Source organism: Apus apus, chromosome 23 (assembly GCF_020740795.1).
Source record: "Apus apus isolate bApuApu2 chromosome 23, bApuApu2.pri.cur, whole genome shotgun sequence".
Classification (NCBI taxonomy): Eukaryota; Metazoa; Chordata; class Aves; order Apodiformes; family Apodidae; genus Apus; species Apus apus.
This window is the reverse complement of record NC_067304.1, coordinates 6,627,815-6,644,358: the sequence shown is the minus strand read 5'-3', so window position 1 is coordinate 6,644,358 and position 16,544 is coordinate 6,627,815. Positions and strand designations below refer to the sequence as shown.

The following is a 16,544-nucleotide window of genomic DNA, read 5'->3' as shown; positions in this document are numbered from 1 at the left end:
ACTGCCTTAGTGAAAAATAATATTTCAAACCTTGACCTTAGATTGTTCATAGAACATCTCTAAATGTCAATTTGGTTCATGGAGTAACTTCTTTGCAGCTGCCCATAGAACTTAAAACTCTAACTTAGCCATTGCAGAGGATAACGAAGCAGGATTCTGGGAAGGAACCTGTCTAGTTTGTATCCAGTGTTACAGCTGTGTGTGCATTCACATGTGTATGTGCAGACTGGTGTATGTGCTGTAGAAAGACAAGGGGAGTTGGCCTGAGAGGATTTGTTGCTGTGAACTCTAGTGTTTTTGCAGAACACAATTTGAAAAAAACACAGGAACATTCAGATGGTTCATGTTACTCATCTGCCTCCTGGACTCTGGAAGTAGGTTATGTTAGAAAACATCCTCTGTTGTATCTGGGAGAATACTGTGACACTCTGCTACTTGGACATTTTCATGAGTGTTACTGGGGTCACACTGTCCAGGCACACCTCTCCCAGCGCTTGTCTTGAGATAGCCTGGACAGCAGATGGTTATAAAAAGTGATTGACAGGTGTCTTGAGTTTAACAAACTAAATGAGGGGGGAAAAAGATTATTTCTGCTTGAGGAGAAATTATTTGGCTAAAAATATTAATTATCCAGAAAGAAATCAGTAGGGAAATTATGAAGAAATCATCACAAGTTCATTCTAGCCAAAGGATACTTTTCTGAAGAGGTGAACGTGGTTTGTGGAGGGTTTTTCTTTGCATTTTGTCGTCATTGGAATGGGTTTTTTGGGGGAAATCTGTTACATGTGGGCAGCGGCTGGTTTTTAAGGGTCGTGTGAATTGTGGATCTGCTCATTTACGCAAGTGAAATGAGCAGTCTGAGGATTCTGTGTTCATTATTGTCATCTTTTGATTCTGGACATGTAGATCTTCACATTCTTTTTGTTAAAACTGAGGAACTTTCTCTGTTTTGCAGTTGGTGTCATCAGGTGTCCGATATGCCGTCAGGAATGCAGGCAGATCGATCTGGTTGACAACTACTTTGTAAAGGACACGTCAGAAGCACCAAGCAGCTCTGATGAGAAGTCAGAACAGGTACAGCACAGAATTCACATGCTGCTTTTGTGTCTGTGCCTGTTAATGCTTTCCAGAAAAATGATGGTAGGTGTTTCCCTCCCAGGTGTGTACAAGCTGTGAAGATAATGCTAGTGCTGTTGGATTTTGTGTTGAGTGTGGAGAATGGTTGTGCAAGACCTGCATAGAAGCTCATCAGCGAGTAAAATTTACTAAAGATCATATGATCAGAAAAAAAGAGGATGTATCTTCAGGTGAGTGTTTGAATATTTCTTAGTTCTGCTTGTAGGAAAAATGTTTTCTCTTTGGCAAATATAAAAAGAGAGTGGGAGGACGATTTATGTACATAAAACCAACTGTATGGCTTTCCCCAAATATCTGGGAAAAGTTGAGGAAAATGCTACCAGTATGAAACTGGTAGCTCTAAAAACAGAGGAAAAACTAACTTTTAAACTAAAAGGGGTTATTTGTTAATGCTTTGTATAGTTTGATGTCCAGTGTAAAAAAACATCTTAAGTACAGAAGAAACAGAATGAGATTGTGGTCTTTGGAAAGGATTTAGATCCATTCTTAATAATCCTTTTATTTAGTAGAATTACTAACTAAATAGAGGAGTTGAAACCTGGAGAGAACTGACATGCTGGTAATCTTATACCTTGGCCAAGGAATTAAATTACACGTTTTGCGGTACTTGGTTGTAAGGAGCAATTATAGGTCTCCCACTAGAGAAGTGTATACAGAAAAGTCATGTTCAGTATAATGTTACTGTTGTATTGATATTGCTGAGTAAATGTGGAATTCAAATTTATTTTTAGGTTTAATGTCTTTCAGTTAGCAAAATCTAGTGTGTGAGGTGTTCATAGTTTGTTTAGACATGCAGTTTATTAGAAGTTAATTCTTAAACTGTTGTTTGTAACCAGCTGAAGTAATGTGGGAAACATTCTCAAAACAGGTAAAAGGTAACAGGATTTTAGCTTAGAATACTTTCTTTGTAAATGGGATAGAAGTTCTGATTTAAAGACTTGTAGGTTCTGCACAGTCTGGATGAGTATGAAAACTAGTCATATTGAGGAAGAGATCTAGACATTTTGCTCCCCTTCTACGTTTAAAATAAACTAAGATCTTAATTACTGTTTACTTGTGCCATTTCAAAGGAGTAATACTACTTTGCTTTCTGCCAAGTCTGGTCAAAATCATATTAATGGTTAAAAAGTTTGCTATTTTACTTAGTTCTTTTAGGCATTGATCTTATTTCACTTGCTCTATCAAATAAACTTTTTTTTTTTTTGAGTCTATATGTCTTAATGGGTATTGTTACGTAGGAAATACTACCTAGTTAAGCTTAAACATATTAATCCTAGTAGACAAGAAGTCATTGGTGAAATCAAATTGCAGGGTCCTACGAAGAACTACTAACATTTTCCTTTAGGAGTGCCGTATTATAACTGCCAGGGTGAGCCTGTAGCTCCTCTTCGCCTTCAAAAACCTGACTGGGAAGGTGCAGAAAAATGGCTGTTCCAATAAAGTAAACTTTGTATCAAAAATTTAGGTTGCTGTTTATGAAGTTGGACGCCCACATGTAGTAGGTATGTCAGCATATGGCAAGAGCATAGCCTTCCTGTGACTGACATACAGGAGGCCTTAGAAATCTCTGGAGAAATCTCTGGCCTTAGAAATCACTGTCCATTATTTCCTCAGAGGAGCTTGTTCCCTTCTTTCTCGTTAGACTCTTAAGATATGCCCTGGAGACTTTAAATTTCCATTAACGAGTGGCAGTGTAGATTCTTGAGCTCGCTTTCCTTACAATAACTTGCATGATATAACAAGCTTCAAAGATGTTGGGAGACTGAGGAGGACATTCATGTTTTAAACCTTACCTGCAGTATCTTCCAAAGGCTGCTTTCCTCTGTGCTAAGCTCCAAGTATCTTCAGAAGACAGTGCAGCACTTTGTAGTAAACTCGGAACTATTTTTTTTACATTACTTTTTATTTGCTTAGGCGGAAGAGTTAAGCAGGTTAGCAGTGGTTTAAATAACTGGCAATTTTTGCTTTGCGTTTACTGCTTCAGTTGCATATGACTTCAAGAGGTTTATAAAGGTTTTGAAGTGATAATTTAGAAGACCCCAGTGGGTGTTCGGCAGTATAAAAGTTTACAAGGTTTGATCCATCCATCAGTGTGCCAGAGGTAAAATTGTGTGCAATTTAATCTTTAATCACATGTACACAATTCTAGTGTTTATGTGCAGTTTTTAAATTTGTACAGGTGCCAGTATCTTTTGAGTGTGATAGAAGAGGAATTCCTCCTTCTCTTTGAAGACAATAAAGCAGAAACAGCTATAAACGACAGTAATTGTAAATAATTAAATGAGAATGTATTCACAGTAACTTTAGAGTGAGAACAGGTCTGTTGTTGTCTTTGTCCAAATTATTGGTTCAGAAGTTAGTTGTTTTGCTCTTCAGATTGTCTAAATTTTGTTTTAAAATGCAAAAATGGTTTATTTTTAAAAACAGAGGCCGTGGGAGCATCTGGTCAACGTCCTGTTTTCTGTCCTGTCCACAAACAAGAGCAGTTAAAACTTTTCTGTGAAACATGTGACAGGCTGACATGCAGAGACTGTCAGTTACTGGAGCACAAAGAACACAGGTACAAATATTACCATGTCTTAATTCCTGTGGTGCACATTCTCAGAGGAGGAAATGGCATTGATTTAAAATAGTTATGTCAATAAATACTGTTGTTGGACTGAAATGATCCCTTGCAGAGGAGAACCTCTGGAGTGCTGAAAACTTTTAACTGGTCAGTGGGTTGAGCTTTGTCAAGTACTTGGAGAGCAGATTCAAAACAATGTAGTCCGAGGCGATTTAGTGCATTTGAGGTGTTAACTTGCCTGGCCTTGAGCAGGGTTGTAACTGGTCAGGGCTGTATTGAAATGCTACAGCCCTGAGCCCCTGGTGCTGTCAAGAAGCAAAAGTGATATAGGCAGTCATGGGTGAGGTAACATTTTGAAAGGGGACATTTTGTGATGCAATAGTATTTCAATTTAGGGTAATTTTCTAACAGTCTTGCCTCATAGATTAATATATTTTTCTAGTACAGAGGGAAAAACTGTGGTTTTAGTTGGTTGCCTCATTCCAAGCAAAAAGAAACAACGGGTTCTGTCTCTGGAGCTTGCTTTTCTCTTAGCTGCTCAAAAAAAGTTAGAATGTCTTAAGATACATTGAAACTTCCTTCTCTTTAGCAGTTTGGTCATGTAGTAATTTGAATGTTTGAATAAATATTTTGCAGTGTTGTAATTGAGAACCTGGGGATAAATATGTATTTATCAACCGCTGCAGCACTGCTTTTCCTGATCAGTCTACAACTAACGCTTCTCTGAAGATGCTTGATAGTACATTGCATGATTTAATTTAGTGGAGTTTTTTCCAGAGGAGTTTTTCTCATTGGGCTGTTACAGTAGCCTAATGGAGAACTTTTACTTTTGAAATCAGTACTATTGAAATATTGCCAACCTTGAATATTCCTGCTCTGTTCTTTCATAGGTTTGATCATAAATACCCTAAAAGAAAGACTTGTCCAGAAAGCGTGGTCTCCTAGCGGTTTTCTAGTTGGTTTCTTTGCATCCCTTTTGTGCTTGATGCTAACTGATTAACACATGTATCTTGTTCTGCTTATCTGTTCTCTTCCAGCAAGGGAATACTTGCTATTAAGGTGCTTTGTTGCAGAGTATTATTTAAAAAATGTTTTATCTGCAGATGTGAATTACAGATAATTAGGGTGACTGCTTCGTCTGCCATGAAGTACAACTGAGATTTGAATGAAGTTCACTAGATCGTTGAAGGAAAATCATGCCAAGTGGAAACAAGAATTGATTTTAATCTCCTGTTTACTACTTAATTTAAATCCTAATAGTTTACACCAAAGGAGGATTAATCACAATTTCAGGAGCAACATGGTCCAGTGTTCAGTTCAGAATTTCAAGTGAAAGAATTGCTGGTGATTCTGTAGAAAGATGACATTCTTTTAGTAGCCTAATGCTGTGCGATTCCTCTAGTTTAGGTAGTTTTCAGTCCATAGCCTTTGGAACCTAGATGTACAATGCAATATATATCTTTTTTTAAAAAGTCTTTTGGCTGTAGCAGGAGCTACAGCAAAATTTTAGCAGCACTAGGTAAGCATAGGTTGTTTTTTTTTTTCCTTAAAGTAGAAATCCAGTTTTCAATTTCATTAAAATAGTTTTAGAAAATCTTCAGATCTCCGGACATATAAAATTTTGTAGCCTTTGGGCTTTAGTAGTGCTAATTTTTGCATCATAATACCTGAAATCTTGTGATGCTGTCTATCTGGAAGAACTTTGGGCAGTTCTTAAAAGAAGCAACATTCTAACATTGAGACTGAAGAATCTAAACTCTTGTAGCTGAAACTTGTGTGTTCGTGTTACAAACTGGATGAACATGAGTCGGGTTGTTTCTCCCATCCATAGTGTTCTGTTTGCCTAAGTCTCTGTTATTGTAATTGTGAGTAAATTGAATTAAGAAACTGTTACTATGAATTTGATCATAGGTCCAAACAGTCTTCCTGTTAGATGAAATAGTAATGTTCTCCTTGATTTTCACGAAAGATGGCATTACTTTCTTTATAGTTGTGGTTGGGACATAGTGTAGGTTACTTCTAATGCAGCTTATAAGATGCTTCATTTTAATTGTGGGAATTCTCAGCCAATTTGGCTGTTAGGATTTAGTGTAGTGAAGAAGGGAAGACATTCTGGGAACCTGAGTTTAAAAGAATTGTATCTCAGAAGCATGAAATTTACTTGCTGCAAAGACAATAATTGGTAAGTGACTGATAAGAGTCCTGGATTTAGGGGACAGTTTTTTGGTAGTTGAGCAGGTGATCAGAAAATATGCAGATTCTTGAAGCTACCCAATTCCCCTTGCCATTTGCAACATAAAGATTTTTGCTTCTGTTGCATTGCTAATTCCTCTTGTGATGTTAGAAAAAAGCAAGATTGCATTATTTTCCTTCAATGGTCACTACTTGCCCCTGTGTCATTTGAAGCAATGGAAAGTGCCTCTGATACAGTATCTGTTTGGTTGAAGGAAACTGTGTACTTCACTTGGAAGTACCTAAAAAAAATTAATTTTTTTTTTTGTTTTGGTGTTTGTTTTGTTTTTTAAATAGGAATATTTCCTTTCAGGTTAAACTAATTCAGTCAAATACAAGTAGGATCATCTCAGTTGAAAACCGTTTTCTACGATAGGGTTTTTTAATATAGTTTAATGTGTGTTTAAGCTGTTAGTGCATTTTCCTCATCTAACATTAAGAAAATGATTTGTCAATCTCTGAATTTCTGGTGCTTCCGTTAGCTGGTGTTCCTTTAGCAGTGCGTTGTCTCCCTGTGTAGTGGGAATTACTAAGTGACCCGTAGAGATTCAGTCTCTGGACACTGAAGTGTTTTGTCAGTACTGTAACATTTTGCACACTGATCCACATACGTGTAGTCTGATTTTTCTGTGTATTGTAGAAGGGTTTTTTTGTAGCTTTACATCTAAATTGGGAACCTTTAGTTTCAGCACGTTGCTTCTTGGTAATTGATACCTTCTTTTGCATGTTGAAAAGGTATCAGTTTCTGGAAGAAGCTTTTCAGAACCAGAAGGGTGCAATTGAGAACCTATTGGCCAAACTTCTTGAGAAGAAGAATTATGTAAATTTTGCAGCTGCCCAAGTTCAGAATAGGTAAGTACCCCAAAATTATTAACTGTTACTATTACATTGGCTTTTTAATGAATCACAGTAAGGCGAATGATGGGACTAGAATTATTGTTACATTTTAGTTGATTCTATATCTTTAGTTGTATTAGACTTAATTAATTTTTGGAATGTTTTCTTCCCTACAGTGCTGTGCATCTGTAGGAAACTGTTACAAGAAACAAATGTCAAAGATGATGTCTTGTGGCAGCTCTGAGTGGAACCAAATATGTGACACAGTTATTACACTTAGGGGAGGGAGGAGAAAAGAGGAAAAAAAAAAAAGGAATAAAAAAGGCAAGGCAAACCCATCTTACCATTTCTGCTAAGTTCAGCTCTAGGTGACAGAAGTTTGGCTGTAGAGATGAACAATTTTTTTTTTTTTAATACATTTTTGTTTTGTATTAATGCCTCTGATGACTGTATAGTAAAAACTTGTTATGAAGGTGAATTCTTTTTAATTGGTCAAACAATACTTAGTACAATTACCTGAAAAGAAGACAAGATTTCCCTTAGGTAGATTAACTTAAAGATTCCAGGTTTAGTTGAAATTCAACATCATACACAATATGGAATATATATGAAGAGAGAACACATGATTGCTGCTGGCTTTTCACTCACTTGTGCTGGTGTGGTGTGTTGGAGGTCAGGGAATTCCACTGTGTTTCTCGGTGGTTTTGTGAGCCTTCTGCAACTTCTGAGTCATCTGCAAAATGACAGGTCATCTGGAGATGGGAAGTACAAGAGTAGAAGGAAATGTACCAAAGACAAAAGGAGAAGTTTGGTGCAAATTTTTAACTCCTAGTGGTGCCCTGTAAAAAAAAAAAAACAAAACCCAAAACCAACTAAGCTATAAATTTTGCACTTACTCAAGCATTTTCAATACAAAAATTGCTCCTTCACTCCTCAAGGGTGGGAAGATGCTTGTGGTGTTGTAATGCTTGTTGGCGTGGTATAAAGTGACTGCCTGATGCCTGATGATACATTTCTCTTTTTTTAGGATAAAAGAAGTAAATGAAACTAACAAACGAGTAGAACAGGAAATCAAAGTGGCTATATTCACCCTCATCAATGAAATCAATAAAAAGGGAAAATCTCTCTTGCAGCACCTTGAGGTACAGTTAAGAGAAATAACAAGTTTTTCTTCAGAGTGAAGAAATCGTAAAGGAGGCAATGACTTTAAATGTACTTTCTGGCTACTACGTTCTGAGTAGTAATTTAATTTTTATTCAAACCTGTGAAAATTTAACTTATTATTAACTTTTTCAATCTGAAGAGAGGAAATCCATGGTAAGAAGTTCATTCATACCTTATTGCCAGTCTGCCATGATGTGGCTGAAAAACTTAAGATCAAGTTAGTTACCATAGATTTCTTCTGGTTAAGGAACAGTTATTTGACAATGAAATAGAGTATTCCTGAAATAAAAGTAATTGATTAGGAGTGAAATAATTTAAAATTACACAAGGAACAGTTTTGGGTTTTCTTGTTTACCTTGCATTTGTTACAAGCTAGAAGAATTCCATTGGCAACTCCTTTTTTTGTAAGGTTGTGACAGTTGCCCTGTCACGTGTTGCTAAAGTTGAATCCTGAAGATTTGATACTGCAGTACAGCTTTTCAGCACAGGGTTTACTTACAGCTGGCAGGTTATCAAGGGCTGAAGATTTCTGCTGAGTTTACCTGTGTACTCAGGAGGTTTTTAGAGGTTGGCAAAGGAGCTGGTATTCAGGGTGCCTGAGCCACTGCTGGTGCTGTCTCTCCCAGTTGCTGCTCCGGTGGTGGCAGCTGCAGGAACGCCAGGCACCGCGCGGTGCAGAGCTGGCGGTGGTGTTGGTCTCCAATCTGGGTCACTCCCCCAGTTTTTTGTCATGCTACTATGCCTCTGGCAAAATGAGGAAGAGAACTAGTCTTGTTTTAGTAGTTGATATTTTCCTGGGATAAAGCAGAAGCTCTTCTCTGAGCTCACTATTTCCCCTGCATTTTGATACCTCTGAGAAGAATGGTAGAATGGACTGATAAAGAGTTATTGCTGGATGGTTGTAGCCACTCTGAATGTGAGCTTTAAAATAAGGTGCTTTGCTTGTGACATTTTTCTTTTGCTGCAAGAACTGTGATAACAAATTACATTTTCTCTGAAATCTGAAGGCCCCTTTGTAATAAAGTTTTTGTTTCTTTGTAGAATGTAACAAAGGAGAGACAGATGAAGTTAATACAACAACAAAATGACATCACAGGTCTTTCGCGACAAGTGAAGCATGTGATGAACTTTACTAATTGGGCTATTGCAAGTGGCAGCAGTACTGCTTTGCTGTACAGTAAACGGCTGGTAAGGAAGCATCCTCTGACTTGTCTGTACAGTACAGGGAATGTTTAGACAAAATGATTTTCCAAGTATTGTGTAGCTTCAGCAGATTACATCCAAGGAGGGGACAATGATTGTTCATGCTTAATTGAAAAAAAAAAAAAACCCAACCAAAAAACCCCCACCTTCTGTAATAATGGCATAATTTTCCTGACTTTTAAGACACTTTTCATTCATACATTAAGGACTTCACAGTTTTACTGTAGCAGGAATGGGGTCAAGCTCTGTGAAGGCACCTCAGTGTTTCAGTTAAGTTGTTGCAGAAGCAGTGGCATTGTGTAATAACTTCTCTGTAAGTGCTCTCTATGGGACTGATCAAACTTGATGTTGACCATCTGCTGGTGGTCCAGCCTGAAACTGCTGGGAAAAAGCATATTTCGTAACGTTCTCATTCTGTATTTCATTGTCATCAACAGTCTTGTTTTTGCTTTCCATTAGATAACATTCCAGTTACGTCACATTTTAAAGGCACGTTGTGATCCTGTCCCAGCTGCCAACGGAGCAATACGCTTCCATTGTGACCCTACATTCTGGGCAAAGAACGTCGTCAATTTAGGTGAGAAAATTGTGTTTCATTATTCTGTGTTACTTGGAAAACTAGATTGAGTTGGGGGTGTTAATCAACATGAATGAGTTGGAGTGGGAGACATCTCTTAATGCAGAGACCAAACCTCCCATTGATATGACCCATGATCCAGTCCTGGCCTGGACTGGAGATCACTAGAGGGGCGATGTTGTCCACCCTGTTCTATCCAGGCAGGACTTGCCTGTAAACGTGTTTTGTGTCATGCCTGTATAACGTGTTCTTAGTGACTCAGTGGTGAGACACTCTTCACTGTTGCCCGAGTATCTTTTCCCAGGCTTTTCTTCCTTGGGTGTAGAATCTTTATGCTCAACATGTTTTTTTTTCCTTTTTTATTTCTCGTCTTGTCTGTTGTTGTGAACACAGAGAGCAGTCATCTCTGTCTTATCTCTGAGGCTGTGCATTTCCAGTTCTTTTGCTCTTTCCTCACAGATCATGTTTTTAGTTTTGCAGTTTCTTCTTGTAGTCCAAGTTTTCTTTTTTGCTTCTGTCATGTGTAGTTATGGAGACTTAAAAAGAAAATTTCAAGCTTAAATTGCTTTGTTACTGCTCCTGAGTAAAACTGAGTTAGAAACATCTGAAATATTGTGCATTTATCAACCTTTGGATGATGATGGAGATTCAGCTGTTTGCTACTTCCTTTTTTGTTTTGTTTAGGTAACCTTGTTATTGAAAATAAACCAACTCCTAGCTACACTCCTAATGTGGTGGTTGGACAGACTCCTCCAGGAACAAACCACATCAGCAAAGCTCCAGGACAAATCAATCTAGCACAGCTTCGACTTCAGCATATGCAGCAGCAAGTGTATGCACAAAAGCATCAGCAACTGCAGCAGATGAGGATGGGACAGCCAACTGGGTCAGTTCCCAGGCAGACAAACCCACAAGTCTTACAGCAGCAGGTAGGAATCTTCTGTGTTCTTATTTCACCTTTTAACATAACACTGAGACTTAAAATTGCCCTATTGAGTAGAAACCTACAAAGCAGTTAATAAACGTGAAAATCTTTTGGAATTTGACATAAATATGACAACTATTGGCTTTGTGTGATGTTATGTAACTAGTAAACCTACTATTGTGGAAGGAGATTGGCTTCTTTTTTCCGTGTTAAAGGCAAAAATTTTAAAAAACAAAAACCCTTGCAGCCTCCCAGGTTGATCAGCATGCAGACCATGCAGAGGGGTAACATGAACTGTGGGGCTTTCCAAGCACATCAGATGAGAATGGCTCAGAATGCTGCTCGTATACCAGGAATACCACGCCACAATGGACAGCAATACTCCATGATGCAACCTCACCTTCAAAGACAAGTATATCCTGTGTACACGCTTCATTTGTGCCATTGTGCCCAAGTTCCATTACAATAGATGATACTTCCAGCTGTAAATGTGTTTATCTGTAACACTTCGAACTCACAGCTACACACATTTATGTGCTTTTTCATGTTGCATACTGTACTGTGATGTTTTTGATGAACATAAGAAAATGCAAACCTTAAGAATGAAAATTAATTCTAATGCTTGTATTGCATTTTAGATCTGGGAAACAAATTCCATTTTTCATTTTTCAGTGACATTCAGCTTTTGGATTTCTCAAAGAGTAGTCAGGAGCTGTGCAGTTCAAAGTGACATAGTTGGGGGTTTTTAATGAAACCAAATTCTAAACTAAATTCAAATCAGAAGCATGATGCAGAGCTCTGCATACCATTAAGAATAAAAATTATGTAAATTAATGTTAATATAGGTAGAAAAAAAATTACTTTATAATACTTGAAAAAGTTACTTCTAAAAAAAAGTTTGTAGACAGCCATATGGACTCTTAACGTTGTCTTTGGAGGAAGTAATTGCTTTAAGAAAATATCTAGCCACCTAGTGGCTTTTTTTTTTCTCCCAAGTAAACAAAAATAGCAGTTGCTTTGCATTCAGTGCTATCAGGTTATGTTGACAGGAATGTGAGTTTATACATTCTCCTTCCCTCCCCTTCCCTAGCATTTGGTTGAGGACAATCCTGTAGTGTGTGTTGCAGTCGTATGTGCAGTGGTTGTCTGATTTGTCCGTAATGCAGTCGTGGTCTCTTCCCTTGTCCCACAGCATTCTAACCCTGGGCATGCGGGGCCTTTTCCAGTTGTTTCTGTGCACAACACCACTATCAATCCAACTAGTCCTACTACAGCCACAATGGCCAGTGCAAACCGTGGTCCAACGAGTCCATCCGTTGCAGCGATTGAACTCATTCCTTCTGTCACTAACCCAGAGAATTTACCTTCACTGCCAGACATCCCACCTATACAGGTCAGTGAAAATCAGGCACTTATGCTGTGGGTGAAGTAATGATCTGCTTTCCTTTCTTTCTTTTTTTACTTTTGGATGCCAGTACTTGTCTATTGAATGGTATAGTTATTTGTGATAAAAAGTCAAAGAAGTAAAATCTTCAGTCCTTAACTTGGGCATGCAGCTATTTTAGTTACATAGGAATGACCTGCTTGACTGTGTTAATGTTTAGATTAATCAGGATTTAATGGCAGTCCTATAGTAAAGTTGATACTTAGTTCATCCCAAGCACTGCGTTTACTTGCGTTCTTCCACAAAACTATCATATGGGAAGATGTGACTAGAATAGTTAAATAGTTGTGTATGTTGAAAGCCCCAAATGGTGATTTATTGAGAGTTAAAGTTGTCTGGCACTTCTCTGTGATGTTCCTGAACACACTGCAGTTAAGCTGTCTTGCAATTGATAGCTTTAAGCAGTTACGGTAATAGGGTACTTGTTTCTTTGGTTTTAATAGATACTAAAGTCTGTGTGAAAAGTGAATGGGAGAGAGGTTTCACATAGTGCTAAGGAAAAATAAGTTTGTGGTTTCCCTTAATATCTTCTTTGTGGAATAAGTTTTGCAATGTTAGTAATCTGGTGGCTTGTATGATTAACACCATTTGTGTGACTAACTCACTGAACACATGGGGACCAAAAAGTTTGGAATGACCTAGAGTAAGTTCATGACCATACTGGAAGAACTCAGATATTTAGGAGCTTTTTAAGAGTCTTACTTTGATGTGACTGTGGGTTTCTGTTTTGAAAGACTAATCTCTGTGTGAAACTGATAAAAATGTTTGCTGGTGTCCTGAATCATTGAAGGGACAGTGAACAATTCTTATAAAGATACTGATCACAATTTAAAGATGTGGAACTATTAAGAGCTTTAATTAGGCCTCTCTGATTCAGACTTTTGTTTTTGCTTCTCAGCTTGAAGATGCTGGTTCAAGTAGTTTGGATCACCTTCTAAGTAGATACATTACAGGCAGCCACCTACCCCCACAACCTACAAGTAGCATGAATCCCTCCCCAGGACCTTCAGCTCTGTCTCCAGGGTCATCAGGTAAATATGAGGGGAATTTCTAGTCATTCTAGAAAGTTACGGGTATTTCTGATATTTAGGTTGAAAATCATTACCTACCATTTCCTGAGAAAAGGGAAGTGGTATTTTGTTATTTTAAAATTTATTTTCTTCAGAACTAGCTCTTTTTTTGAAATTTAAATTTTACCCTCCTTCAGAATATAGGAACAAACTGCCAGCAGATTAATGTAGTGTTCCAGATAGATGTTGTCGCAAGCCAGTACCGGGGGCTCCCGGCTGTCAGGATATTTTTGCGACTCCCCTTCCCAATGTGGAGGGGTTTGTGAATGAGCCCGAGGGTCACACGCGGCGCTGCCTCTCACGGAGGAACGGCCGCCGCGGGGCCGTATTTCAGGGTGATAGTTAGAAAGCACCCCCACCCCACCATGCTCAGAAATTGCCTCTGAAGCCAAGGTTTACTCCACAAACTAATTGGTTTATTAAGGGTTAACACAAACCGAGGGATGATGTTCAGGGACAATGCAAATGTGAATGGCTACCAGGGATATAAATATGTATGTGGTGAGAAAGTGTCCTTTAGGGAGGCAATGCAAAGGTGCTTTTAAGGGAGAGGATTAAGGACCAAAGGGAGGAGGGAAGGAAACCGATGCCAGTCCTCCTTAAGAGGTCTCGCTGTGTGTGTGAGTATGAGGAGAGGAATGTGTCTGTGTGTGTCTGTCTATGTGTCTGTCTGTGTGTCTCTGTGTGTCTGTGTGTGTCTGTGTCTGTGTGTGTCTGTGTGTGGTGATGTTACCCTCCGGCGGCTTGCCTGGCAGTGGTCGGTGTCCGGAAGGCAGGATGCCAGGTCAGTGGTGTTGAAGCGGGGAGGGGGCTCCGGCCCCGACCCCAGGGCTCGGGACCCCGGCACGCTCGGCGCTGAGGCTCAGGCTGGACCCGGGGCAGGCAGGCAGGCAGGGTCCCAGCACCAGTGTCCGCAGCAGGGGGGTGTCCCAGGCAGAAAGCGTCCGAACGGGCCTCAGGGAGGAGGGAAGGGCCCACCTGCTGCCCTCGCCCCTTTGATACCCCCTGACCCACCTGTCCAGTCAGTGTCACTGCCCAGAGCCAACGAGCGTCCATCAGCCCCACGTTAGGGCAGTGACTGCCAGGGGCACAGGATGGCTTGTCACCCATCCTTCCTGTCCCAGGCCACAGCTGTTGTTTTGGGTTCCGTTGTCCTTGAGAAGCAAATCTGTTTTAGTTTGTTAGCTGGGGATAATCAGGAGAGGCCTTCGCTGGCTTAAAAGGCATTTTGTTTAGACTGATGTGGGGAAGAAAAGAACAATATATGCCATATTTTTATCTTACGTTACAGCAATCCTTTTTTTGTGCATCAGAGGATGTAGTTCATTTATTGCCCTCAAATGATCACTGTCTAGACATTCTGAGGTTTTGGAAGTTAATAGAATAGCTTAGTCACAGAAATACTTAAACCCAGCAGTTGTTTGAGCAAAGTGATTCTAAAATATAGCCGATTGATGACAGGACTTTTGTAATGCATGTGAACAAACTGTCACCAGTGACTAATGCTGAGTTACTTAAACTTTGAAAATGTCCATTTCTATAAGTAAGAAGCCAATTTGAGTAATTTAAGATGTGCGTCTCTTAGTCTTATCTCTGGAAGATTATGGTAAGATTCTGTGAATGAATGATTACAGCAGTGGCACTTCATATGTTTCTCAAGACCTGCATGCAAAGCTTAGAGTCTTCTCTCCTTGACTTTATTGGTGGATGTCTGTGAGTGAAATTTGAGAACTTAATGGACTGAGGGCTGTAGCACTGTTTAGATTAGGTGAAACAATTATTGGGACTTTAACAACTCTGTGTTATCTGCATTTTTTATTTAATGTAGTGTGCTAGACCTTTGTTCTGATCAAATGACTGAGAGGGCAGCTGACTTATGCGAATTAATAAATTAGGATATTCCAGCAGCACTTCTGCCATTACTCAACACTAGTCATTTATTTTATTGCAGAATGTAAATTTATACCAAGTCAACTTCTGCGCTTCTTTGCAGGTTTATCCAACTCCCACACTCCTGTGAGGCCTCCTAGTACCTCCAGCACAGGCAGCAGAGGAAGGTGAGTATGTTACATTAATACTGCCAAGCTGAAAATTCAGACATCATTAACTGAAAGAATGAATTGGTAGCAGGTCAATAGGACTTTTACCTGTGACCCAGCAATGGAAGAATGCTAACAGGAAGATTTTTCTTCTTCACTATGATTCTCTGCTGTCTTGTAAACTTGAGGTATCTTGTAAATGTTCTGACATACTTTGTGTTTGAAATTGCTCAGGAAACTGAAATGTCTTTGCTCTGATGAGTTTTCCTCTTCTTTATGTGCTGGTTTCTTTCTAGCTGTGGCTCCTCAGGCAGAACTGCTGAGAAAACCGGTCTTAACTTCAGGTCTGACCAAGTGAAAGTCAAGCAAGAGCCAGGGACAGAGGAAGAGATATGCAGTTTCTCAGGAACAGTAAAACAAGAAAAAACAGAGGATGGCAGAAGGAGTGCTTGCATGGTAAAGTTAGTTTGTGCAACAGTGTGTTACGGGTTTTTTTCGTACCAGCATGTTTAACAATTAGGAAATAATAAAGCAGTTTTACTTTTAAGCCTTATATTCTGTTAACAGCCCTGAAGATTGAGAGGTGTTTTGCTCCCTAGCAGTATGTCTGAACTTGAAGTGTGGGCCAGCTCAAGTGGTGAGCTGTTTGTTTTTGTAGTGCTGCTGAGGCTGCAAATTACTGGGGGTTTGTGACATAGGTGCCAATAAACTGGCAATGGGACTCAGTAGGTTGCTGGCTTATGCTGAACAAATAAACATTAAATGATGGCAGGCATTTCCCTGCCAGTTTTGGACAGGACTTGACCTAGTGATGTGGGTGCAAAACACACCCAGTCCTTGCTGCTTTTATGTATTATGATAGGTAGTTGCATGTTGAAAGTAGTTCAGTAGAAAACAAAACTTAATCTCAGTTTGGTCCATGCTGAGGACTTTATGCTCTGCCAGACAGAGGATAGTCTGTCATGTAAATTTAATCTTTAGCTGTTAAAATTAAATACAACCAGCAGTGTAGTGTGTTTACTGCTTTTACTCCCAAACGAGTACAAGCTGTAAGTGACCCATTAGTAGTAGTTCCTGAACATCCATAGGTGTGCAGTGACATTGAGAAATCTTCCAATCAGTCAAAAGTTCTTATGCCAGAGCATAAATACAGTGTTTATGCAAGTGAATATTTTCCAGTGTTGATTTCAGCTATGCTTGATTTAGTAGTATTGTATACTGCAACCAGGGTGGTGGATTTGAGGATTTTTCCTAATGACGAAAGGTATATTTAAACAATTTATCAGTGTGTTTGGCTTGAAAGTTATTATGTTGCACATCATTAGAAATGAATCTGTTCAGAAAGGATGG

At 39.1% G+C, this 16,544-nt stretch overlaps 1 protein-coding gene across 1 annotated transcript in view; it reads left to right on the top strand.

Moving 5' to 3' along the window:
- TRIM33 (tripartite motif containing 33) overlaps positions 1 to 16,544 on the top strand; it is a 34,196-nt gene that overhangs the window by 7,790 nt on the left and 9,862 nt on the right. The window contains exons 2-14 of the mRNA XM_051638903.1: positions 956 to 1,074; positions 1,160 to 1,307; positions 3,565 to 3,697; positions 6,671 to 6,787; positions 7,800 to 7,914; positions 8,978 to 9,124; positions 9,599 to 9,716; positions 10,401 to 10,645; positions 10,889 to 11,053; positions 11,834 to 12,034; positions 12,984 to 13,116; positions 15,149 to 15,212; positions 15,491 to 15,650. Coding sequence (XP_051494863.1) covers positions 956 to 1,074; positions 1,160 to 1,307; positions 3,565 to 3,697; positions 6,671 to 6,787; positions 7,800 to 7,914; positions 8,978 to 9,124; positions 9,599 to 9,716; positions 10,401 to 10,645; positions 10,889 to 11,053; positions 11,834 to 12,034; positions 12,984 to 13,116; positions 15,149 to 15,212; positions 15,491 to 15,650 — 1,865 coding nt within the window. The remainder of the gene's footprint in view (positions 1 to 955; positions 1,075 to 1,159; positions 1,308 to 3,564; positions 3,698 to 6,670; positions 6,788 to 7,799; positions 7,915 to 8,977; positions 9,125 to 9,598; positions 9,717 to 10,400; positions 10,646 to 10,888; positions 11,054 to 11,833; positions 12,035 to 12,983; positions 13,117 to 15,148; positions 15,213 to 15,490; positions 15,651 to 16,544) is intronic.